The sequence below is a fragment of the Vicia villosa genome, linkage group LG7 (genome assembly GCF_029867415.1).
Source record: "Vicia villosa cultivar HV-30 ecotype Madison, WI linkage group LG7, Vvil1.0, whole genome shotgun sequence".
Taxonomy (NCBI): Eukaryota; Viridiplantae; Streptophyta; class Magnoliopsida; order Fabales; family Fabaceae; genus Vicia; species Vicia villosa.
This window is the reverse complement of record NC_081186.1, coordinates 110,879,000-110,905,076: the sequence shown is the minus strand read 5'-3', so window position 1 is coordinate 110,905,076 and position 26,077 is coordinate 110,879,000. Positions and strand designations below refer to the sequence as shown.

The window sequence follows — 26,077 nt, the reverse complement described above, 5'->3', positions numbered from 1 at the left end:
CTTAAGTAGAGATATTAAAAATAGTTGATTGAAAATGATGAGCTTTATTTTGACGAATATCCAAGTTCCTAACCTGCCGGAAGGTGGAGATAGAATAAACCACAACTGCATTAAGAATTAAAGCTCTTTGGGGAGATTTAGTCGCGGAGCAAAGATTCCGCGGGTCATCAACTGTTGAAATTTAAAGAGATGACTTGAATATCATACCAATCCAGTTCTAGTCTTTGATAGCAAATGAGCATTCAAAGAAAATATGATTAATGGAGTCATTTGTATACTTAAAATGGAGCACCTGGAAGCCATGATACAACCTCTTTGCTGCAAAAGGTCTTCTGTAGGAAGCTTGTTGTGGACAAGTCTCCAAGCAATAAAAGACTTGGAGGGTTGAATATCATCACATTAAATGAACCTGGCCCAATCCCTCTTGGTAGAATCAACAGATTTTGTAATATAAGCATCTTTAAGAGATAAAATACTAGAGGGAGAGTCGGGCCAAATAATCTTATCACTGTCCTCAGTGGTGGTAACGACCATCATCAGTTTTTGAATGACAAAAGGAAAAAGATAATGCCATTTATCAGGAAAATTCCACAAGCCATCATGAAGGCAATCACAAACTAAAGTATTAGTGTTGACAGAATGAGCCTCAAAATGGAAGGAGTAATGTCATGGATTAGGGGGGACCATTCCAGGCATCTTTCGAAAATCTAATATTTTGACCATTCCCAAGTAACCATCTATTCTTGGATAGCAGGAAATTGATCTCAGAGTTGATACCACTCCAAAGAGATGAACAAATATGATGTTTAATGAGACAAAAACTCCTTAAGACCCTAGCTTTGAGAACATAGGCCCAAGGTTCTTCAGAGCTCAACATATCCCAACCTAACTTTAAATTAGAAGCATTGTTGAGGCAAATTAAATACCTAAGACCAAGACCACCATGGAGCTTGGGCAGACACACTTTTTTTCCAAGTAACTGTGATGAGCTTTCTACCTGCCATATTATCACTCCATATAAAATTCCTAGCATTTATTTCTATATTCTTGAGAATATAAATATATCAAGGATAGATTATAATAGTATGATATATCATATTCTGAATGACGGATTGAACAAGTACAAGTATTCCAACAAACAAAAGAATAGAGCCCTTCCAGGAGGCCATTTTTGAAATCATGTTATCAGTTTGAGCTTGGAGATATGAGGCCTTGACTCTTCCCTTGAAAATAGGAACTCCAAGGTAAGTGAAGGGGAGGCTAACAGAATAAAGTCCAATGAGATTGCTGCTAATGTGATTGATCATACTCCTAAACAAAGATCCATGGTAGAAGGTGGATTTAGAGTTGCTAATTTGTTGACTAGAGGCTAGAGAATAAGATGAAAATACCCTAGTCAGAGCAGGGATGTTGAATGTTGTCCCTTGGCAGAATATGAGAAGATCATCAGCATAAAATAAGTGAGAATGAATTTTGACATTATTAGTAACATTTATGGGACTGAGGTTACCATCAGCAACAAGCTTGGAGATGCTCTTACTTAACACTTCTTCAACTATACAAAAATAAGAGGGGGACAGGGGATCACCTTGCCTAATCCCTATTCTACAATTGAATAAACCATGAAGGGACCCATTCAAAGCCACTAAGATCCTGGTAGATACTAAAATTGTAGCTATCCAATGGCATAATTTTGAGTTGAACCCAAATTGACTTGACAATCAAGGGATATGCTTATTGATGGTGCTATGGAATAAATAACGGGGTTGATTTCATTATTAAGGAATATAGAGAGCGATTTTAAAAATTCCTTGAATTATGCTACATAAATTGTCATTGAATTGAATATTGATCTAGTATTTCCTCAAAGGCGTGTACTTCCAAGAAAAAATTGTTTGATGAGCATTTGAATTCCCCACTAGTTGAGCTATATGAAGAGGAATCTTTTATAGTTAATTAATTTATTTTACGTTGTTGATCAAGCTATTATATCTCTTAGTAAGAGATTTGAGCAATACCAACAATATGAAAGTGTTTTTGGTTTCTTGTTTATTTCTCAATATTTACAATCATTGAAAAAATGCAACTTTTGAGTCTTGTTGTAATCATTTTGAAGAGACATTGAAACATAATGAGCAATGTGATATTAATGAGAAGGAATTATGTGTGGAGTTAAGGTTACTAAGAGATATGTTGCATGTAAGAAATACCTACTGATATATTAAGATTTTTGAAAGACATGAATTTTTTTTCCTAATACAATTATTGCACATAGAATTTTATTGATTATTCTTGTGGCAGTTGCCTCTACAAAAAGTAGTCTTACTTATGGTTTACCATGTTACAAGAAAGGTTTAAGGGGTTAACATTGATAGCATTTGAGAATGATTTGTTGGAGAATATACAATGAAGACTTGATTGAAGAATTTACTTCAAAAAAATGCTAGAATGGATGCTTTTTGCAAGTAGCTAGGAGATATTTTGATGATATTGATTAGAATGTGACCTTTTTTGTATGTTAACTACGTAGATAAATGACTATTTTTGATGTTGTTGATGTTATTTATAATTTAAATAGACGGTGTTCTGTTTTTAAAAAAATTAATTCTTTATTAGAGGTTCATTTTTATTATAAGACGAGTCATGAACAAATACAAATACTTTTATTTAAAAAATTGTAAAAAAATATATTTTTAGGGGAGGAGAGTTTAAATAACATATTTATCTTTAAATTAAAGTAAAAAAGATAAACGTAAAACTTCGCTCAGATATCGATAAACCAAAAGAACTTTTAATCCAAACCATACAAAAAAAATAAATTGCTAAAATAACTTTTAAATTAGAGTATCCAAATATAAATACGTTTATTTTTTAAGTCACTTTCTAAATCTAGTTTTTTAAAAATCAAGTTTCATTACTCTTGATTCAAATATAAACTAAATATATCTCTTTGTCTTTTGTAAAGACGACATCCATGAACCTGTAAAGACGATAGCCTACAAATCTATGGTCTCTTATTCTGGTTGAACTTTTTTAAAATGAAAATGGCCAATGTTATTGAAAAGGAGTAACATGAGTGTTTAGTTTTATTAATTGCCATAGCACTGCTCTATAAAGCAAGAGAACAATTTATCAAACACAATCAATAGCCTAAAAAATGAGCTTATAATCAAATTCAAAACTAACAGGTATAGTTTCAACAGTTCAGCAAGAACATCAATAAGAAGGGAAAATTATATAGCAGTGTCTAAAAAAAATACGCCATCAGAATTCACTAACATAGTAGTTTCTATTAGCAATCAGTGGCCTAAAAATTGTAAAACTTTACTAAACATCTCCACTAAATACTCTTTTATCAATGACCTGAACAGTGACATAGTAGTCTCATGAGATCTTAATTACAAGCCTAAATAAACGACTGAAATATAAATAGGATAGGAAACACAAGATTCACCTCAAGTCCGAGCAAATCAGCATTTACCAGAGTAAGCAAAGCTAAAGATTATCTAAGCAAACTCAAAGTGTTTCCAAATCAAAACTGACACATAAATACTTGTTTTTCAGTTAGAATATATATAAATAATACCACTAGATATACTATGCCATGAAACTTAGCTATGCAGGAGTAGTTGGCAGAGAAACTAGACTGTTAGTGTGAGACCATACAGATATATTAAAATTTCCCATGTCAATGTCATCAATCTTTGTCATCTGTTTGGTCTTCACATTGTAACCAAAATGAATGTTTTCGTGTGAACTATTATGATGTAGACTTACTCGAAAGATAATTTGATCATTGATCCACAAACGAAAAGACATAATTGTATAATTAAGATTATGACCACAAGCAGCCATATAATCAAAAGGTCCCATCTCGTGATAAAGAGTCCATATTCCTGAATCAAGATCCAAAATGTAGATTTCATATGTTAATTCAGAATTTCCAGACACAATGCAAGAAAGGAAATCTCCCATCCATAAATAAGTCGGATCATAAAGCATGGCTCTAGCAGGATGTGGATATTCTCGTACAATGATTTCCTTGTCAACATCCATCACAATCACTTCCCTTTTTGATATCCAGTAAAGAGCATTGCCTCCATTACATACTGGATTCGTTAACATATGGGTACGAAGGGGAGCTCCTTTTCCAGCTATCTCTTTTCTAGCTATCTCTTTCCATGAGTTATCTATTCCAACTCTTAGCACATAGAAAACATAACAAGAAACGCCTGAAACCTTAAGGATATCTATAAAGAACACCTTGAATTTGGCAGTATGGGGAACACATGCTATAGTACTGTGACGACGGCTGACAAGGTTGCAAAATTGTTGAGAAACAGGAAAAGAAGGAATTGTAAGCCAACACTTGAGGATGGGGTTCGCAACAAAAAGTTGTCTAGCCCTACTCAAAAGAAGCAATGGCTCTGTTTGGTAAGCCATAATTTCGAGCTTATAGCTTATGTCTTATGTCTTATAAGCTCATATGATAATTTAGACCCGTTTGGTAACGGTCTTTTCATCACGAGCTTATAGCTTATTTTACTAGCTTATAGCTTATTTTACAGACGCTATTTCAAATAGCGTTTTAGCTTATGTCTTATAGCTTATCATTTTTTCTTCCTTTTTTATCCTTATTATTTTAATTAAAATCCATTTTTAACCGTTATAATTTATTTTAATTTAAAATAAAATAAATATATATTAAATATCTTTTATGTCATTTTACATTTATAAGTTAATTGAACCGCTAATTTTACCAAACACTTCAATTAGTTTATAAGCTATCAGTCTCAACCATCCGCTATAAGCTATAAGTCATCAGTCATCAGCCATCAGTCATAAGCTATAAGCTATCAGCTAGCTTATCAGTCAACCACTATTTTTACCAAACAGACCCAATATGCCATCACAAGTACCGATTACATGTCCCATTTTTGGAGGTGTTGCCAAATCAATCCTTTCAAATTGGCCATTCACATCATCTTTAAATTCCAAGAAATAAGACCTTCTTCTTGACATGCAACGTTGAACGTAAAAGCCAGGTTTAGAACGTACATGGAAGCGTTGGCACGCTTCAGTAAAACGGGAGCTGGCAATAGCAGCAGCCCAAGGTTTGCAAACAAACCTTGCAGAGATAAACAGATAGTGAGGAGAAACGAAAGTAAAAATACGAAACATCAAGTCTTCAGGGAGAAGCAGCCAAAGGTTGGGATCATCATGTGAGTGAGAGTCTGAATCAGATGAACTACGCTTCGGGTTTATAAGTATATCCATTTTGAATCACTGCATACAATATATAAACACCTTAATATAAGTAAGAGTTAGTAAATTACCTAATCAAAGTCCAAAAAGGACAGAAAGTATGCAATTTGTAAATTTAAGGGTCTGAAAAAAAAAGGATGTGTAACTAAAATCAAAATTAGAAATAATTATAACAAGTAAAAGGGAATTGAAATAGGGTTTCAGATAAAGCAAATTGTTTTCTAAATTGGATTAATGGAATGGTACAACACAAACACAAGTAGGGATAAAAACTGAAAATCTTATATATATATATATATATATATATATATATATACTAGTACTTAGACCCGTGCGAGGCACGGGTTAAATATTTTTTAAGTAAAAATTTTCATTTTAAAAACACTTATAATTTATAAATTTTACTTATAGTAATATACATAAAAAAGTTTACTTAACTAATTTTTTTGTAAATTATAAAATAATTTGGACATTTCTAATTTATTAATAATTTGTGTAAATTTTTTAAAAAATTAACTCGTTAAATAATTGTATCAATAGTTGCTTTTTTCCGTTTATAAAAATATTTGCAATTTACTCCCGTTTATAAAAATAATTGTATCATCAATTGATTTTTTCCGTTTATAAAAATATTTATAACTTATTACAGTTTATAATAATAATTGTATCAACAGTAAACTTTTTCATATGTGTAACTTATTCTCTTTTATATAATTGAATTAATTAATTAATGTTTTAAATGTCTCCCATAAAATTAAATATGAGTAATCAATTAAATAATAATTAAAAATATAGTATAAATCATTAAATTACATAAAAGAGTTTAATAAATATGTATTGATACTGGGAAAGCTTGCTAAAAAAGGAAATCAAAAGATAAAAAAACATCAAATCTATTTTGAGGACGGCAGGTCGCGCAACGTTATAATAAGTAGTAAATAATTATGTTAAAGTAATGATTAAAAAATATAGATAAAAAATATACTATTAAAAATAATAAATAAAAATAGGTCAATTCGTGCTTATGATCCAAGTATGAGTTAATTTTATCATGTATAATTATTTTATTAATTTTTAAAGGGAAATTGTGTTAATTCAATAAAATTAGAAATACAAATTAAGTAGTCTCGGCTCGAATGTATTATCTATTATAGTAGAAAAAATAAATCAAATAATAAAAAATTAAGTAGTCCTGGTCCTTAGGGCATGTTTATTTTAAGTAGTATTGACCCGTAAACAAATGTATAAAATAGATCTTTTATTTAATATATAATAAAATAAATTGAACAAAAAGAATGACTGTGTTTTTCATAAGAAAATTGTGTCTTTCATAAATCATAATTGTCTCATGTCTAAAATAAATATTTATAGTAATTTTTAGTATAAATACAATTTGCATAGGTATATAATTATGTGTAATTTCAATGTAAATATTTCTAATATTAAATTTAAATATACCATAAATATTAAGTTGTAATTTAGTTATAAACTAAAACCCGTTTTAATATGAATCTATTCAATAATAATATATATTAATATATGGTTTATGTAATAAAATTATATCATCTCATGCACTAAAACAAAAACAAAAATGTCAAACTACATTATATTTTACTAAAACAAATGAAAAATGACTCTTAAGATATTTGAAGATAAAAAATTGAATATAATAAAATATATCAAATTAATTTATTGATCTTTATTAAATATAGTAAGAGAATATAAATTGTCCAAATTCTACAATATCAAATTTTATAGTAATAAATTTATGTATTAATCAAATATTTTTAAAAAAATTAGAATAAATATTAACATTTAATTTAAAAAAATACAAACTTTTTTGATAAACTAATATTTTAATATAATTCGTTACACTTTGATTGTGTTTGTAATTATAGTTAATATAGTACATATATTTTTTATTAAAAAATATCACAAATAAATAAAATTTATAGATACAAATTATTATATATTATTTTATTCATTTTTTAATAAGATAAAATTAACTTTTGATACAAAGTAAATTTTACGTTAAACAAAATTCTAAAAATAATATTAAATTTAATTAATAATTTAATTATTGCTCTAAATTCATATCTTGGTTATAGGTTTAAAAGAATAAATATGTCAGTCAAACTAAGTTTCTATGTAACGATCAAAAGAAAAAAAAACTTTGAATATAAAGAAAGGGATAATATTGAAATAAACAAAGTAAAAAGATAAGATACAAGATCTATTTCAATTTAATACAAAGTAAATACATTTTTTACAATTGTTATGACACACAAAAAATATAAAAAATTATTGTTTAATTAGATTTTTTGGAACATAATAAAAATAAAAATAAATATTAATAATAATAAACATTAATAATAATAATAATCAAAATTTTAATACTAAAATTAGTATAAAAATTGAAATAATAAATGTAAGAAGATGGAGGTATATCTACATGGTAACGACAAAAAAAAGCTAAGGATGGATTATTGTGGATTTTAAATATAATAGTAATAATGAAATACATGTATTAAAAATAATAAAATAAAATTTCGTTTTTATTTTTTTTAATTGGAATACATGTATTAAAAAAATGAACAATCTTCATCTTCAAGCCTCAAAGTAAGTGAACATTGCTATCAGTAATGTTATGGAACCCACCATTAATCGAACTGTCATCTCCTATCAGCTTCTTCATGGTTCACACACACAAAATGAAACATTAACATTTTTAAATCTGAAAAATTTTAATAGATCAAAAAGTTATCTCCCGAAAAAATCAAAAAAGCAACCAATGATGTGGAACTTAAGTAACATTATATACTTATAACAACAACTGTGATATCCTTACCTTTACCGAAGTCAAATATTTTATACATGATTCAGAAAATCAATATCTACTAACAATTGCCCAACCAAACACTCAGCCCAACCCAAACCTTTTCAATTTCATCCAATTGCGAAACCACCTAACCACCACAAACTTCGGCCAAAGACACCACCACAAATTCTAGTCAATCAAGAAGACACCATTAATCTCACAGTTTCCACTCAAACTGTAACCAAAATCAAATCATGGCAAAGAAAAAGAAAACAAACCGACAAAGAGTGTTGCAGCGGCGACGACAAATTCCACAGCATAACCTTCGGCAGATTTGAAACAGAGAGAAAAAGAGAGACAACCTGGATTTACAGTTTCCACTCAAACTGTAACCAAAATCAAATCATGGCAAAGAAAAAGAAAACAAACCGACAAAGAGTGTTGCAGCGGCGACGACAAATTCCACAGCATAACCTTCGGCAGATTTGAAACAGAGAGAAAAAGAGAGACAACCTGGATTTACTGGATTTTCAGAAAAAACTCAACAGGCATAGATCTCTAAAACACAGAAATAATCAAGAATCAAACTTTACCTCTGTTGTTCAAAAAATTTAAAAGTTTATGAACTTCACCAAAAACCAATATGTATTAAAGAAATGGCTCTGAAATGGGATTAGGGCGAAATGGCTCTGAAATGGGATTAGGGCTCTCTCTAAGGTTTATATAGGAATATGTTAGAATCCAAAAAGTTTGTATTTTAATGTATGAGAAAAATTCAAAAGCCATCAAATATCGTTTGAATCAATGAATATTTTGATTAATATGTGAAAGAAATATCAAAAGGCATGAAAATGGTTGGAAATGGAAAACTGAATTGATTTAGCGTAAAAGTCTATCATATTGGAAGCATTGGCATTGGAACTGATGAATTGTGAAAATGAGTTGGTTCACGTGAAAAAAAATTGGGAAAAATAAATGGTCCATAATTATTATAAAAAATCTATAAATTAAATAGGCTGATAATTAATTATTAATTATAAATAATAATGATAAGACCTAAGTAAATTTATAATAATTTTTTAAAAAATTGAATTATTAAATTGACAATTATAGTAAGATTTCTTAATGTAGAAATAATAAAAATAGTACGCTCTCTAGAATTGTGACATTTGTCAAATTTGCCAAAAATCTCATTTTGCTTTATTATATTGTATGATATATATATATATATATATATATATATATATATATATATATATATATATATATATATATATATATGAAATTAGAGAGAATGAGAGAGTGATACCTAAAGAAGAAGAAACAGAAGCTCGTCTTCCGATCCTCGCCGCCGTTTCGGTCTCTCTATTTCTGTTACTTTTAGCTTCACTGCAATCCCTTTCTTTAAATACATTTCTTCCTTTGCGTCGTTGCGCTCAAGATATTTTGTCCCACCACCACCTTTATTAAAAACATTTCTAATAAAATTTTTGAATATTTGAAAAACAATTTTGTTTTTTCAGATTTATTTTTTTATTAATATACGGAATTTTTTACAAAATTTTTTATTTTTGAATTATAGGTGGATATTTAATATTTTGAATATTTATTGAATTCTTAAAAACGGATATAAAAACATAGATTTTACATCCACTTTTAAAAATTGGTATAAAATCATAATTTATTTTAAAAAACTAAGATTTTATAAGTTAAGTATAGGTTCATATTTTTTATACAAGATTTTTAAATATTTGGTATTAATTAATAGATTTTTGAAGGACAATTTATTATTTTATACAAGTTTTAAAAAGCTTCACAAGCTCCACAAAGTTGGCAGCATATTCAGTAACGGTTGAATTCTCTTATTTCAGCGCAAGGAACTTCACCTCCTTCTTTTCTCGGACATCCTCGGAAAAATATTTACTCAGGAACTCCCTAGTGAACACAGGCCAAGTAATCACCTCGCCAACAGCCTCCAATCTCTGATGAATGTCAATCCACCACTCGTCAGCTTCTCCAACTAGCCTATGAGTACCATACCGTACCTTCTGCGCTACAGAGCAATCCATTACTCAGAAAATACTCTCGATCTCCTTAAGCCATTTGTGTGCCCCATCAGAATCATACCGACCTCTGAAAATAGGCGGATTCTCCCTCTAGAACGTACTCAAGCTACAAGATTCATCATTTCCACCAGTATTAGGCTCATTATGCACAATCTGAGCAACAGCCTGCAAGGCAGCAACAATCGCAATGTTTTTCTTTCCAGCCATACTCCATTCACACCAAAATTAGCATCAAAATTAAAATTGCTACCGACGGTATTCAACTGTCACACTACAAACTCAATAACCTGGTCAGACAGACCAATCTTCTCTTATACCACTAATGTAACACTCTTCTAAACCCGCATAAAAATATCCGCAATGTAATACGAATTACGTCAATTAAAATATTTCCTAAGGGTGTCACCTTTATAAAAACTTCATAAATAAACGTCCTGCTCCGTAACACGGGTTCTCAAAATTATGTAAATCAACCACTTCTTTAACACAACAATAAAAACATCAATTTTCTCGCAGCGGAATTCATGGTCTGAAAAACATCTTTATTAAACTTCATAAAATTCATTCATACTTCATCGTTCATGATTCATAAACCAAAACATCACAATACCATGAAAGATAATTCCTCATATCAAAACAATTAAAGAATGAACATAATAGTTCCAAAAACAGCGATCCCGACTCCTTTAACATCCTGATTTCCATTAATTATATCATTGATTATTTTATTTAGTGTTTTATTAATTATTTATTTATTTAATTATGTGATATAATAGTTATGTAATTATTTAATTATGTGTGTATTTGTACTATTGGGTTAATTAAGTTATTAGGGGGATATAACTAATTGCGCATAAGTGGTAGAAATATAATATTAGGTGAATTGGTAGGTTAAGCCCAATTAACTTAAGAGAAAGATAGTAAGGAAAATAGGGTTTTAGAAACATAACATTCATTTTGGAAAAAGAAGAGAAAAGAGAGAGCTCAAGAGAGAGTAGAGAAAGAAGAGGAGATTTGGGGGATTCTTGAAGAAGGAGTTTGATTCAAGGTAAAGGGGAGAATTCCATTATCTTGATTATATATGTATGCAATGTGTAGTAGTTTGATAAGTATTTATCTCTCAATTTCATAGATTTTATAATGTTAGGGTTTGTGTTGAATCAATGAGATTTTATGATTTTGTCATGTTTAATATGTTATATGGATGACCCAGAATTAGAAACATGAATAGGAACCAAAAACATGTGATAAATTGCTGTTGAAATGAGTTTTGGTTGGCTAAAATCGGAGTTGGGTTCGTGTTGGGGATGCTGAATTTGCATCAGTACTTTTTTGTTTCTGGTGTTGTTCGCCGGACGAGCATCTAGCTTCGTCCGCCGAGTGCTCGTCTACACGCCTTCGCCGGGCGAGACCAGCGGGCGAGAGGGTCAAATTTGTGACTAAGTTACTGACTTGGAGCGTCGGGCGAGCCATTCCTTTCGTTGGGCGAATATGCCCTGTTTTGCAAAAATTATAATGTGCATAACTTTTGATTTGTAACTCCTTTTCTTGTGTCGTTCGAAGCATTAGGAAGCTTATGTAATTATCTATATGATATGATAGATTTGGTTAGCACCTGATAAATTAATTATGATGTTGTTGTGTGAATAACATATGATTATCTTTATGTGCGTCGTGAATTGATGAATTATGGATAACAATTGTTGGCATGATAAATGTGGTATGATATTCTTGAATGAGTGTGAATGAATATATGCTAATTGTTGTGCTTCGTTGTTATTATTATATGATAAGGGTGTTTTGTACAATTAGTGGATAATTTATTCCGTGAATTATTGTGGTATGCGGTATGTTAAGATTGTATGGATGATCTTAATTGCATATATTTTGTGATAATTGTACATGCATTCATGGTGGCTTTGATCCTTGTGTGGAAACAAAAGAGGGTGGTTTTGATCCTTGTGTAGAAACATAGGTGTGGCTTTGTCTCCTTTGTGGATTCGGAAGCGGTGAACTAAATGTTCATATTTTGAGGGCTTTGATCTTGTCCGGATCGGAAGCGTGACTCTGGTTTATAATCGGGAGGGGTGAGTTTGATACTCACATGGTACCACATGCATAGAGTCACATTAATTACATTCGAGTCGCATTATGTGTTATGTGATTACTTGAATTGATGTAAATTGCTTTGTGATAATTAGAAATTGTGTTTTGTGCAATAATTGTGGAACTTATTCAATTTATGAAGTGTGAGGAAATGATAATGTTATTGTATGCTATGTTCATTGTCCATATGTTATGTCTTCATTATGATGTGAATTCTCACCCTTCTATTTGAATGATGTTCATTGTGACATCGTGCAGGTTCCGACGAGTAGTGAGCTTGTCCGAGGATTTAGCCAAGGAGCTTTTGGTTTATCGTTTTGATTAGGTAGTGAGTCAAATTCTCTTATCATGTAACACTTGGGGGTTTATTTGAACTCATGTTATGCTATTTGGATATTGTTAACTTTATCGTATTTTGACGAGATATTTTGAATATGTGGTTGAAGGCTATGTTTCCTAGTTATTAGATTTCATATAGCATAGTTTAATTATGTTATTTTGAATTGTTAGATGGATATAGTATGAGATATATTCATTGAAATTACTTGAAATTTATTATTTCGCGTGTGATATGCATAATGTATGAAAGCATGAAGTTGCAAATTGTGTTATGAAATAATGAGTGCATGTTCGTATATTTGTTTTGGGTTTTCATTGCGGTGAAAACAACATGTGACGCCCTTTTTATTATATGCATGTTAATACTTTGTGAATGTTTAATTATATTTTAGGGTATAGAAAAGGGGTGTTACAACTCCGATATTACGTATCAGAGTAAGACTCCCTTAATTCTAAAACAAACACTAAAAGGACTCCACGGAACTATCCTCTAAACTTCAACGGACTACTCCTGATTACCTGCGCGTTACCCACGTGGAGACAACATTCAAACAGAAAGGGTGAGTATTTCATAATTATTATATAAGACATAAGGAATAAATATAGCAGTTGTACAACGAGTATCAACAATCATATATATGCTGATACATGTGTATCCTCATGCTTCACATATTTACCCACACCTGCACATCATCATCTACTCATAACATCAGCATATAATTCAAATCATACTCATAATCTAATCATCATTTACATCATTGATAATCAAAACATCACACAATCAAACACTATGCAATGTCACAAAGAATGCAATGCAACATCATTGACTCATGCATGTGGTACCAAACTTCACTGATGAGTCAGTCATCGTTCTCCAAAGATCCCCACCAATAGGATCGATTCCCGCTTGGAACCGGAGCACTTCACAATATCGCACCCAATCTGCACTATGGGATTGAGGCCATCACTGGACCAATTGTCCTGCAAACTTCACTAGACTATCGTCCTGAAATATGTTATGAATGTATGATGCATAACATCACAATAATCAACGACCACGACTAGATAAAATTGCATCCTCATTCACTTACTCATTATATCATGTCATCATCTCAATTACACAAACATCAGTACAACACATGTTTCACATTCGTCACATTACACATCATCACATTGACAATTCACCACAACAACGAAATAACGCACACACATAGTCAATTAATCAAGCTCTACATCATCTACAAATCGCCCTTTAAATCCATTCAAACGTGCTAATTAAATTCCAGGAAGTTACTCAAAAATTATTATAAAATATAAGCTTCCTTAATCCCTAACGGTTTTTCAAATATATTAATTTTTGTCCCAGACTACCGCGCTAAGCGGCTTCCCCACCGCGCTAAACGTGTTCCTCTCTGACTTGACTCTTGTTTTATTTCTGAATGCGGGCTCCACCGCGCTAAGCGGGATCTGCGATTTTTGCAAAAAAAAAACCCTTATGTGACCTGCATCATATCATTCCAAATCTTTCACCCAAAAACATGCTTTAATCATTATTTTCCTGCGATTTAAGGTCTAGTAACCTAGTTCTAACATGTATTAGTCATTGCAAACATCAAAACATAATTGTTCATCACAACCCCACGAATCATCATCAAAATCCTAGACCTTCAAATCCATAAAATGGTGGATTTTACTCTAGATCATGCTATCACCCATCAATTCAACAATCATCAACATCATACATCATATTAACAATACAATCCAAATATCAATCATCATAGTTTTATCAAATCATCAAATCCATCACAATATTCCAAAATAAAACCCAACCTACAATTATCTAAACCTTAGATCAATTATAAGAATTACGATAACTCCCCTTACCTTAAATTATTGGCTAACTTGATTCTCTTCCTGAATTCTACGGTTGATTCTTCCTTCTCCTCTTCTTGCCCCCTCTCTCTTTTACGCTTCTTCCAAATTTTCACGATAATGAATATTTCTTCTCTTTTTACTTAGTTAGTCTTAAGACCCCTAATATGATCTTCCTATTATGCCCTCACTAACTTCACCTCACATTATCACCTTTATTTTATTTAAATTAAATAATAATAATGCTAATTAGACTCTATATTTATTTATTATTCTAACTAACACCTTAAATCCACTACCCCACACATATCAACATAAACATCACATGTACTCATCGATAAATCACAATAACTCATTTAATCACACCAAAACAACCAAATAATAGATTAAATAATTAAATCTAATTACCGGGGTGTTACATTAGACAAGTGGGACTTTATATTTTGAATGAGTTGAGAGACTTAGATACAGCAACCTCAACCTCTAGTTCCACAACTGATTTATTATCCTCCTTTCATTTGAATTCTTCGTCTTCTAATTTTTTATGACATTATTGCCTTGGACATGTCTCTGCTTCTAAATTAAAGTATTTGGCTTGTACTGGAGCTTTAGGAAAGCTACAAACCAGCTATATTTCAAATTGTTATGGTTGTAAGCTTGCTAAATTTTCAGCTATACCATTTAGTAAAAGTACTTACATTTCATAAGCACCATTTGACTTAGTTTACTCTGATGTATGGGGTTCATCACTGCTTCTTATTAAAGGTGGATCTAGATATTATGTTTTGTTTATTGATGACTATACTAGTTATTGTTGGGTTTATCTTATGAAAAATCATTACAATTTTTTTTGACATTTACCGTATGTTTCGTGCTATGGTTAAGACTCAACTTAATGTTGTTATAAAGTGCCTCCGTTGTGATTTAGGTGGTGAATATACCTCTAATAAATTCTCTGAATTGCTTGCTTTTGATTCTACAATTAATCAAACATACTCCTCAACAGAATGAAGTTGCTGAAAGAAAACATTGTCACTTTATTGAGACTGCTCGTTCCCTTTTGTTGTATGCTTCGATTCCTAGAGAATTTTGGGGTAAAGTTGTTCTTAGTGTTGTTCAGGTTATTAGTATCTCATCGTATGTCACATCAGGTTTGTCTCCCTTTGAAAAATTGTATAACTCTATCCCTTACTATTCCTCTTCTAAACTGTTTTGACCTTCATCTCATACTTTTGTACTTAAAATTGATGATATTTTCTTTTTTAAAATGACAAGTTTCTTGTAAAAACATGACGAATCATCATATATAAATATAATGTGAAACTTTATAGATAAAAATATAAGTTAAAAAAGCAACATCTCATTGATTTTCTAACAAAACGTGAGAGGATCAAAACTATTTAAATTTAAAATATAGAGACTAAAATTGAGGAACCAAAACATTGAGATAAGCCTCTAAAATAAACTAATATAATATTAAATAATTTAATGGGTAATGCTAACGAGTGCCCCGGGGGCATTGGTTAAGAGATTAAAAAGGTAAGTTAAGGATTGTTTAATAAAGTAAAAAGTTATGTTTTTATCCAAAATATATATATTAAATGCATTGAAAATATAAATAATTAACTTTTTTAAAGAAGATTAGGTGTATTCAATGCATTGAATCTAGAATATTTTCTTAATTTAGAATGCTTAACCAGGGCACTCGTTAGCATGACCCTAATTTAATTATAGATACATATTCAACAAAAATTTAGGATATCATAATGTTCACTTATAAGAATATATTCAAAGAAATAAAGACTTCTAGAAATTTAAATCCAAACCGTACTAAAAATATAAATTGCTAAAATAACTTTTAAACTAAGGAATCCATATATAAATCACATTATCTTTTAAGTCACTTTCTATTACTAAAATCTATTTTATTTAAAAACAAGTTTTGTCACTCTTGATTCAAATATACACTAAATATATCTTTATGTCTTTTGTAAAGACGACAGCCACGAACTGAGAAATATTTTTACAAACAAAAAAAAACCATCAATAGCCTAAAAATCTAAAGTGTCTCTTATTCTGGTTGAACTTTTTTTAAATGCAAATGGCCAATGATATTGCTCTATATAGCAAGGCAATAATTTATCAAACACGATCAATAGCCTAAAAAATGAGCTTATAATCAATTTCAAAACTAGTAACACTTATAGTTTCAATAGTTCAGCAAGATCATCCGTAAGGAGGGAAAATTGTATAGCAATGACCTAAAATATTATGCCATCAGAAGTTCAGTGACATAGTAGTCTCTGTTAGCAGTCAATGGCCTAAACAATTGTAAAATTTTACTAAGCCTCTCCATTAATACTCTTTTAACAATTACATGAACAGTGACATAGTAGTCTCATCAGATCTTAATTACGAAACGCAAGATTCACCTCAAGTCCGAGTAAGTCAGCATTCACCATAATAAGCAAATCTAAAGATTAATATTATTATTATTATTGTGAACATCAACAACAAAATTCAGTCTAAGCAAACTCATCAAGTGTTTCCAAATCAAAATCGACACATAAATACTTGTTTTTCAGCTAAGATAAATATAAACAATACCACTAGATATGCTAAGCCAAGAAACTTAGCTATGCAGGAGTAGTTGGCAGAGAAACTAGACTGCTAGTGTGAAGCCATGCTACAAATTCTCCCACTGCAATGTCCTCGATCTTTGTCAATTGTTTGGTCTTCACATTGTAGCCAAAATGAATGTTTTTGCGTGAATTATATAGATCCAAACTTACTCGAAAGATAATTTGATCATTGATCCACAAACGAAAAGACACAATTGTATTATTAAGACTATGACCACAAGCAGCCATATAATCAAAAGGTCCCATCTCATGATAAATATTCCATATTCCCGAATCGGGATCCAAAATGTAGATCTCATATGGTAGACAAGAATCTCCAGACACAATGCAAGAAAGGAAATCTCCCATCCATAAATATTTCGAAGTCCACATGGTTCCAATAAGTGGATATTCTCGTACAATGATTTCCTTGTCAACATCCATCACAATCACTTCCCTGTTTGTTATCCAGTAAAGAGCCTTGCCTCCGTTACATACTGGTTTCGATAGTAAATAGGAAATAAGGGGAGCTTCTTTTCTAGCTATCTCTTTCCATGAGTTATCTATTCCAACTCTTAGCACATAGAAAACATACCAAAAAATGCCTGAAACCTTAAGAACATCTACATAGAACACCTTGAATTTGGCAGTACGGGGAACACATGCTATAGTACAGTGACAGCTGACATGATAGTCAAATTGTCGAGAAACAGATAGTCGAGAAACAGGAAAAGAAGGAATTCTAAGCCAACACTTGAGGACGGGGTTCGCAACAAAAAGTTGTCTAGCTGTACTCCAAAGAAGCAATATGCCATCACAAGTAGCGATTACATGTCCCATTTTTGGAGGTGTTGCCAAATCAACCCTTTCAAATTGGTCATTCACACCATCTTTAAATTCCAAGAAATAAGATCTTCTTCTTGACTTGCGATTTTGAACGTAAAGACCAGGTTTAGAACGTACATGGAAGCGTTCACACAGTTCAGCAAAACGGGAGCTGGAAATAGCAGCATCCCAAGGTTTGCAAACATACCTTGCAGAGTTAAATAGATAGTGAGGAGGAACCAAAGTAAAAATATAAAACATCAATTCTTCGGGGAGAAGCAGCCAAAGGTTGGCATCATCATTAGAGTTAGAGTCTGAATCAGATGAACTACGCTTCGAGTTTATAAGTATATCCATTTTGAATCACTGCATATAATATATAAACACCTTAATATAAGTAAGAGTTAGGAAATTACATAATCAAAGTCCAAAGAGGACAGAAAGTATGCAGTTTGTAAATTGAAGGGTCTGAAAAAAAACTGAAAATTGTTTTCTATATTGGATTAATGGTACAACACAAACACAAGTATGAAAATCTTGTATATATGAAATTAGAGAGAATGATAGAGTGATACCTAAAGAAGAAGAAGAAACAGAAGCTCTTTTTCCGGTCCTCGGCACCGTCTCTGTTTCTATTAGCTTCAGTGCAATCCATTTTTTTATACATTTCTTCCTTTGCGTTGCGCCCAAGCCATTGTTGCATTTTTTTAGAGACTTTGTCCTACCATTTTTTGTTTGACCAACAACACTCTCTTATGTACATATTTTTAGATTTTTTTGGTATTATTCCCGGATATTTTAAATATTTTTTGAATTCTTAAAAACGGATAAAAAACATAGATTTTATTTCGATTTCTGAAAATTGGTATAAAATCATAATTATTTTAAAAAGCTATGATTTTATATAATTTTATATCAGTTTTTTGAAAAAAGATTAAAGATAGTGGACTGTCAGTGTAAATTAGTTTTACATCATCATCCAATAGAATTATAACAATTTATCATGTTATATCAATTTTTTTAGATTAAAGATAGTGGACATCATCCAATAGAATTATAACAATTTATCATGTTATATCAATTTTTTTAGATTAAAGGTAGTGGAGTGTAAATTTGTTGACATTGTCAAAAATAATAATATTGAAATTTTAAGTTAAAAGATCTTTTTTCTTCTTTATGTTTTTATATATTGACCGTGATTAACGTGATATCAAAGAACTCAGATTGATTTAAGAAATTACCGATAGCTGATTTATTGGAGGGTTGGGTGCTATTTAATTGAAAGTTTAAGGTGCCATTCATTAGCTGCTAGTGCTATTGGAAGTCTGTTACTTTAATGTTTTGCATCACGTACTGTTCACGTGTTAGTTCCATTGCATCACTTACTGTTCCATTGAATGACGGTACTCTTCTACATAATTGGTAAAATTGGGAGAAGCATTATTGCTTTTGATACAATGATTTTTTTTGGGACATTATTATTATTTGACACTTCTTTGTGGGGTTTTGGTTATCTCTTGGTTGATTATAATGACTAATGATAAATATGATTTTCTCCAATTTAATAGGATCCAATTCAATGGAGAAATTTATCCTAATTGGAGTTACGCAATGAAATATTTTTTTTTGAAATAAATAAGGATGTGGAGTTATGTTGATGGAACCTCTGTTGAATCTATAGATAAAAAGGATAAAGCAAAATACGCAAATGAGTCGGAAACATGAGATGTTAGTAATTCGAAAATTCTTACTTGGATCAATAATTTTGTTTCTCAGTCAATAGGTGTGCAACAAGCAAAATATGATATTGCTAAAAAGGTTTGGGACCATTTGAAACGTTTGTATGCTCAATCTAATTTTACAAAAACGGTATCAGCTAGGGAGTGATATTAGAGCGCTCTCAAACAGAATATTATTATCATTCAAGAATTCTATTCAGCGATGACTAATTTGTGATATCAATTGCCTCTTATGGAATCAACTGAATAGAAAGTTGTCAAAACGTATACTGATCAAAGAGAAGAGCAACGTTTGGTTCAATTTCTTATGGCACTAAGGGATGACTTTGAGGGCCTTCGTGGGGGTATTCTACATCTTAATCCTCTTCCAAGTGTTGATTCAATTTTTAATGAATTGTTGGCAGAAGAAGTCAGACTTAACCCCACTCTAGCTTGATTCCAAATAAACGAGTTCTCTCCACGCCTCAATTTGTTTTTGCTTCTCCATTTCACAAGAAAAACCTTAAGGTAGGGTTGAGCTTGGTATTGATGAATGTGCTTTTTGTAAGGAGAAAGGTCATTGGAAAGCACAATGTCCCAGATTGTTGAAAGCAAGTAAAAAAATTCAAGAGTCTATCATCCAATATTGCAGCTTCCCCTCCTACTACCATTGGCTCTAGTTCTGATCATGTATACCCATCTGAGACTACTTCTCAAAGATATCATATTGAAGAGCTGCTCCAAAAGATTCTTGTCGGTCACGTGCCATGTTTGCCTCCTTTATTAAAGGTTTGAACTCTTCTTATTTGTCAAGTATATCTCCTTCCACGTGGATTCTAGATTCGGGAACATCACATTATATGTCATATGATGCTAAATCATTTGTGTCTTTGAATAATGTACCATTTATGTCAATTATTACTGTTGATGGCACTCATATGCCACTAACAGACATTGGTTTTGTCTCTACACATGATTTATCATTTTCTTATGTTTATTATATTCCTAACCTCACTTTGAGTATTACTTCTGCAAGTCAATTGTGTGATTCTAGTTACTCAGTTATGTTTTCTTCCACTTCTTGTTGCATGCAGGATTCTCATTTCGAGAGGCTGATTGGGACAGGTCATAAACAAGGGAGACTTTATGTTTTGGATGAGTAGAGAGTCCCACATACTACAGCCCCAATCTCTAGTTCCACAACTGATTTGTTACCCTCTTTTCATTTGAATTATTTGTCTTCTATTTTTGTATAGCATTACCGTCTTGAACATGTCTCTGCTTCTAAATTAAAGTATTTGCCTTCAACTGGAGTTTTAGAAAATTTACAAACTAGTGATATTTTAGTTTGTTGTGGCTGTAAACTTGCTAAATTTTTAACTTTACCATTTAGTAAAAGAATTCTCATTTCATATTCACTGTTTGACTTAGTTCACTCTGATGTATGAGGTCCATCATCGCTTCTTACTAAAGTTGGATCTAGATATTGTGTTTCGTTTGTTGATGACTATAAACATTATTGTTGGATTTATCTTATGAAAAATCATTCTGAATTTTTCGACATTTATTGTATGTTTCGTGCTATGGTTAAAACTCAACATAATGTTGTTATAAAGTGCTTCTGTTGTGATTTTGGTGGTGAATATACCTCTAATAAATTCTTCGAATTGCTTGGTTTTGATGGTACAATTAATCAAACATCTTGTATTGATACTCCTCGACAGAATGGAGTTGCTCAAAGGAAACACAATCACATTATTGAGAATGCTCATTCTCTTTTGTTGTCTGTTTCGGTTCCTAGTGAATTTTGGGGTGAAGCAGTTCTTACCATTTTTCATAGAATTTCATCGTCTGTCAGGTTTGTCTCCCTTTAAAAAATTGTAAAACTCTATTTCTGACTATTCATCTTTTAAATAGTTTAGACATCCATCTCATACTTTTGTACTTAAAATTAATGATAGTTTTTTTTTTTTTAATTTTTTAAATAACAAGTTTCTTATAAAAACATGACAAATTATCGTATTCGTATATAACTATATTATGAAACTTTATAGATAAAAATATAAATTAAAAAATAACATCTCATTGCTTTTCTATGACAAAACATGAGGGGACCAAAACTATTTAAATTTAAAATATATGGACTAATTCCCTAAATCAAATAAAATTGAGGGACCAAAACAATAATATAAACCTTTAAAATAAATTAATATAAAAAATAATATAATATTAAATAATTGAATTATAGGTACATATTCAAGAACATTTTAGGATATCATGATATTCACCTATAAACAAAATAAGAATATATGCAAATAAATAAGCATTCAAACCTATTTCAATAATTATACACTTCAAGAAATTTTAATCCAAACCATAGTAAAAATATAAATTGCTAAAATAACTTTTAAATTATAGAATCCAAATATAAACCACATTATCTTTTAAGTCACTATCTATTACTAAAATCAATTCAACAAATCTATTTTATTTAAAATCAAGTTTTGTCACTCTTGATTCAACTACACGCCTCTTGATTCAAATATACACTAAATATCTCTCTCTGTCTTTTGTAAAGACACAGCCATGAACCTAGAAGTATCTCTTATTCTGGTTGAACTTTTTTAAAGTGCAAATGGCCAATGATATTGAAAAGGAGTAACATGAGTGTTTAGTTTTATTAATTGCTCTATATAGCAAGGCAGTAATTTATCAAACACGATCAATAGCCTAAAAAATGAGCTTATAATCAATTTCAAAACCAGTAACACTTATAGTTTCAACAGTTCAGCAAGATCATCCGTAAGGAGGGAAAGCTAGAGATTATCTAAGCAAACTCAAAGTGTTTCTAAATCAAAATTGACACATAAATACTTGTTTTTCAGTTAAGATAAATATAAATAATACCACTGGATATACTATGCGAAGAAACTTAGCTATGCAGGAGTAGTTGGCAGAGAAACTAGACTGTTAGTGTGAGGCCATACTACAAAACGTTCTATGTCAATGTCCTCAATGTTTATCAACTCTCTGGTCTTCACATTGTAACCAAAATGAATGTTTTTGCGTGAATGCTTTTGATGTAGACCTACTTGAATGATAATTCGATTGTTAATCCACAAACGAAATGACACACTTATAGGATTACGACGATTATGACCACAAGCAGCCCAAAAATCAAAAGGTCCCATCTCATGATAATGAGTCCATATTCCTGAGTCAAGATCCAAAATGTAGATTTTTTTTAAAGAAAAACTTCCATGCACAATGCAAGAAAGGAAATCTCCCATCCATAAATAAGTCTGACCATAAAGCATGGCTCTAGCAGGATGTGGATGTTCTCGTACAATGATTTCCTTGTCAACATTTTGGATAGAGTTTTACTATAATTGGATAAAATAAAAGTCGGTGGCGACTCTTGCTATCCGCACATTTCAAATAAAAGTCAGTTCACCGTATTACAGAACTGGCGACTCTGCTGGGGAAGCTTTCGAATTAAAAGAGGGGTTACCTTAAAGCTTAGGATTCACTTTAAAATTGTTTGATTTGTTTGCTTTATTTTTAAAGGCTGTTTTGGGAATATTACTCGTGTGAAAGATCCTAACCCGGATCTGAGTACCTTAGGTAAATGGCATGAGACCAAGGAGACTGCATAGCGTATACTGATGTGGTTGATATGGTGGCCATCGTTGGTGTGACACATTGGTTTGTCCTGGTGTTCCTTGGGATCCGACTCGAGGAAACACTTGGTTGGTGCGTGGTGTCATTAAGCACTAATTTTCCCCTAGAACCATAGTGGAACTTGACTTTGGCCTATTAGAAAGTAGCGAGATGGCTGGCTTTGGTTCCGACCGAAGTTGGTTGATACTCGAAGCTACACTCATATGGGCTGGACTTTCAGGACCTTCTCGGTTGATGATTCGATTGCCGAACTGAGATAAGTGCCTTCGAGAAAGGTCAATGATATGAGCTCCATAGAACCCGATCTTTATAGGACAGGTTGAACCAACTTAACTTCAGTGGGGAGGGTACTTACCTACGAACTTCATGCAAGCCTCTAAACCTAAGGGCACTTGTGTGACTTGTTTGCGTTTGCTACTAACCTTTGTTTCCTTGCAGGTTTTGTTAAAGGACTGGTTTACCCTCACTATTCCACGCTGTGCCTAATGAGCTGCATTCGCATAACATACTAACCTTTGTTTCCTTGCAGGTTTTGTTAAAGGACTTGTTTACCCTCACTATTCCACGTTGTGCCTAATGAGCTGCATTCGCACAACATACTAACCTTTGTTTCCTTGCAGGTTTTGTTAAAGGACTTTTTTGCCCTTCCTATCCCACGCTGTGCCTAATGAACTGCATTCGCACATCATGACATCATGACATCATAACATTGCATGTTTACTAACCCTTTCAAGGATCTTAGGGATTTAGGGCGTACGATTTCAGGTACTCCTATCAAAGACTGAATTCCTAATCAAGGGGCAAGAGGATTTATTTTTCTCTAAGCCACATACCTTCCAAGTAAAAGGCTCAGCACCTATCAAGGGGAAAGAGGATTTATTTTCCTCTAGCCATATACCTTCAAATTCAGAAGTATCCCGAATCAGAGGCTATGACCCACTGGATATGGTGAGCTTGATTCTCAAAGAAATACATTCAAGGACAAAAGCCAAGATTCTTCAGACGAAGTTGCAACCGGTTTAATTTCTAAAGTCGCTAACTAAATTCCTAAAGATCCTTGAATGCATTGCATCTACATTCATAAACATTGCATAACAGGTTTCCGCAATAGGCTTCCCATTCTCTCTCGCTGTTTATTTAAGCACAAATGGATCTCGAGCAATCAGTCAAAAATATTCAGGCTCAGAATATCCGGCTCCAAGTTTTGATTCTGAACTTGGTCAAGGGGCAAGACGAGTTGAGAAACCTTGTTAACCCAAAAGAAAAAGGATCAGCAGATTCTGCAACAACTGCTCAATCGGAACTTGATAACCCTATTGTCTCCATATTCATTTCCTGCTAATCATACTCCTGGGTACAAGTACCATGCGAGATGTGCTTATCATTCGAATAGTCCTGGTCATGATACAGAGGATTGTGGACCATCAAAGTATAAGATCCAAAATTTAATCGACGACAAGATCATTAATTTCAATTCACCTGAGGGACCTCATATGACCGATGTTACGCATAACCAGGAAGGCCTTAATGAGCGCAACCAATTTATGGGGGCAGTTCTGATCTCTACACAAGCTCCACAACAACGACGCAAGCTAGATGCACCTAAGCGTCAATTCACCAAGATCAATATGTCATTGGCTCACGCATTACAACATCTGTTGAAGATCGAATTGATTACTTTAAAGGATCCCCCTAAGAATCCTAACACCTCTGCTCCTAGTTACAAGCCCAAGGCGAGGTGCGCATATCATTCTAATAGTCCTGGACATGACATAGAGAATTGTTGGCCGTTAAAGAATAAGATCCAAGATATGATCGACGCTGGTGAAATTGAGTTCGACACTCCTGCAACTCCTAATGTGATCACTACTCCCATGCCTAATCACAACAAGATTGCTAATGCTGTGGATGGCTAGAAAGATGGACTTTTAGATCATTAGATGTACTTTCATTTGCAATTTCTTTCCTGTTTGTTTAAACATTCGACTTATGATAGACATTATCTATTTTAATAATCATCATCAGTGCATTGCATATGTTTGTCTTGAACATTATTTCGCTATCACTCATTTTAAATCATGTCTTTACCTTGCATATGTTTTATGATATTCAACTCCTGCTAAGTTGTATGCCTTTTGAGGGAGGATGAAGAAAATGATACCGCAACCTCATACAGTATACTTTTGAATAGACTATGCTGACAATGTACAGGCATTGTTTCAATTCCTAAACAGTGGAGATATAAGGAGGATAATCCCTCGTCAAGCCCTTTGAGCCTAAGAAGTAGAAGTTTCTTTCTTGTACTAATTAAAACCCTTGATCATAACCTGGGGCAGGGTAGTTCTCAGTTAATATTGGTTGTGCATTCTATTTTAAGAGAATCATTCAGTACACCTTTCAACAAAGGTTTCAATCACAAGCGTTCATCCGCACACATCAAAGAAGTGTTGGAGATGTCAATCAAAAGCCAATGATGGTTCATCAATCATTAATCAAGGCAGTCAATATCTTTCAAAAAAAAAATGATGAAAAAACATATATACGAAGAAAAGCCTGCTAAGTCAAAAAAACAAAAAGATGACTTAGGCAAAACTCAAGGCATCCCGCTGACTGTAAGCTCAAAATAGACAGTTCAGGCAAAAGTTAGGGATATCAAAAAGATGAAAGAAGAGAAGACAATAAATTCCTGAACAACACAATGTTGTGACTACCAAAAGGAAGAAGTGACTGTCATCTCACAAGTTCTCTTTGCTTGTGAACCATCAT

The 26,077-nt window shown here is 32.0% G+C and overlaps 2 protein-coding genes across 2 annotated transcripts; both read right to left on the bottom strand.

Annotated features, from left to right (window-relative positions):
- Positions 1-3,148: 3,148 nt before the first annotated feature.
- LOC131618269 (uncharacterized) lies at positions 3,149-4,417 on the bottom strand. The gene has a single exon (XM_058889530.1). The coding sequence runs from the start codon at positions 4,123-4,125 to the stop codon at positions 3,616-3,618; it is 510 nt and encodes a 169-aa protein (XP_058745513.1). The 5' UTR covers positions 4,126-4,417; the 3' UTR covers positions 3,149-3,615.
- A 12,146-nt stretch (positions 4,418-16,563) lies between these two features.
- On the bottom strand, positions 16,564-18,625 carry LOC131618267 (uncharacterized). The gene is made up of 2 exons (XM_058889529.1): positions 18,488-18,625; positions 16,564-18,278 (listed from the first exon to the last, which is right to left on the bottom strand). The coding sequence occupies exon 2, from the start codon at positions 18,267-18,269 to the stop codon at positions 17,103-17,105; it is 1,167 nt and encodes a 388-aa protein (XP_058745512.1). The 5' UTR covers positions 18,270-18,278; positions 18,488-18,625; the 3' UTR covers positions 16,564-17,102.
- Between the last annotated feature and the right edge of the window lie 7,452 nt (positions 18,626-26,077).

Coding starts and splice junctions, on each gene's coding strand:
- LOC131618267 (XM_058889529.1), bottom strand. CDS start 18,269: ATGGATATACTTATAAACTCGAAGCGTAGTTCATCTGATTCAGACTCT.
- LOC131618269 (XM_058889530.1), bottom strand. CDS start 4,125: ATGTTAACGAATCCAGTATGTAATGGAGGCAATGCTCTTTACTGGATA.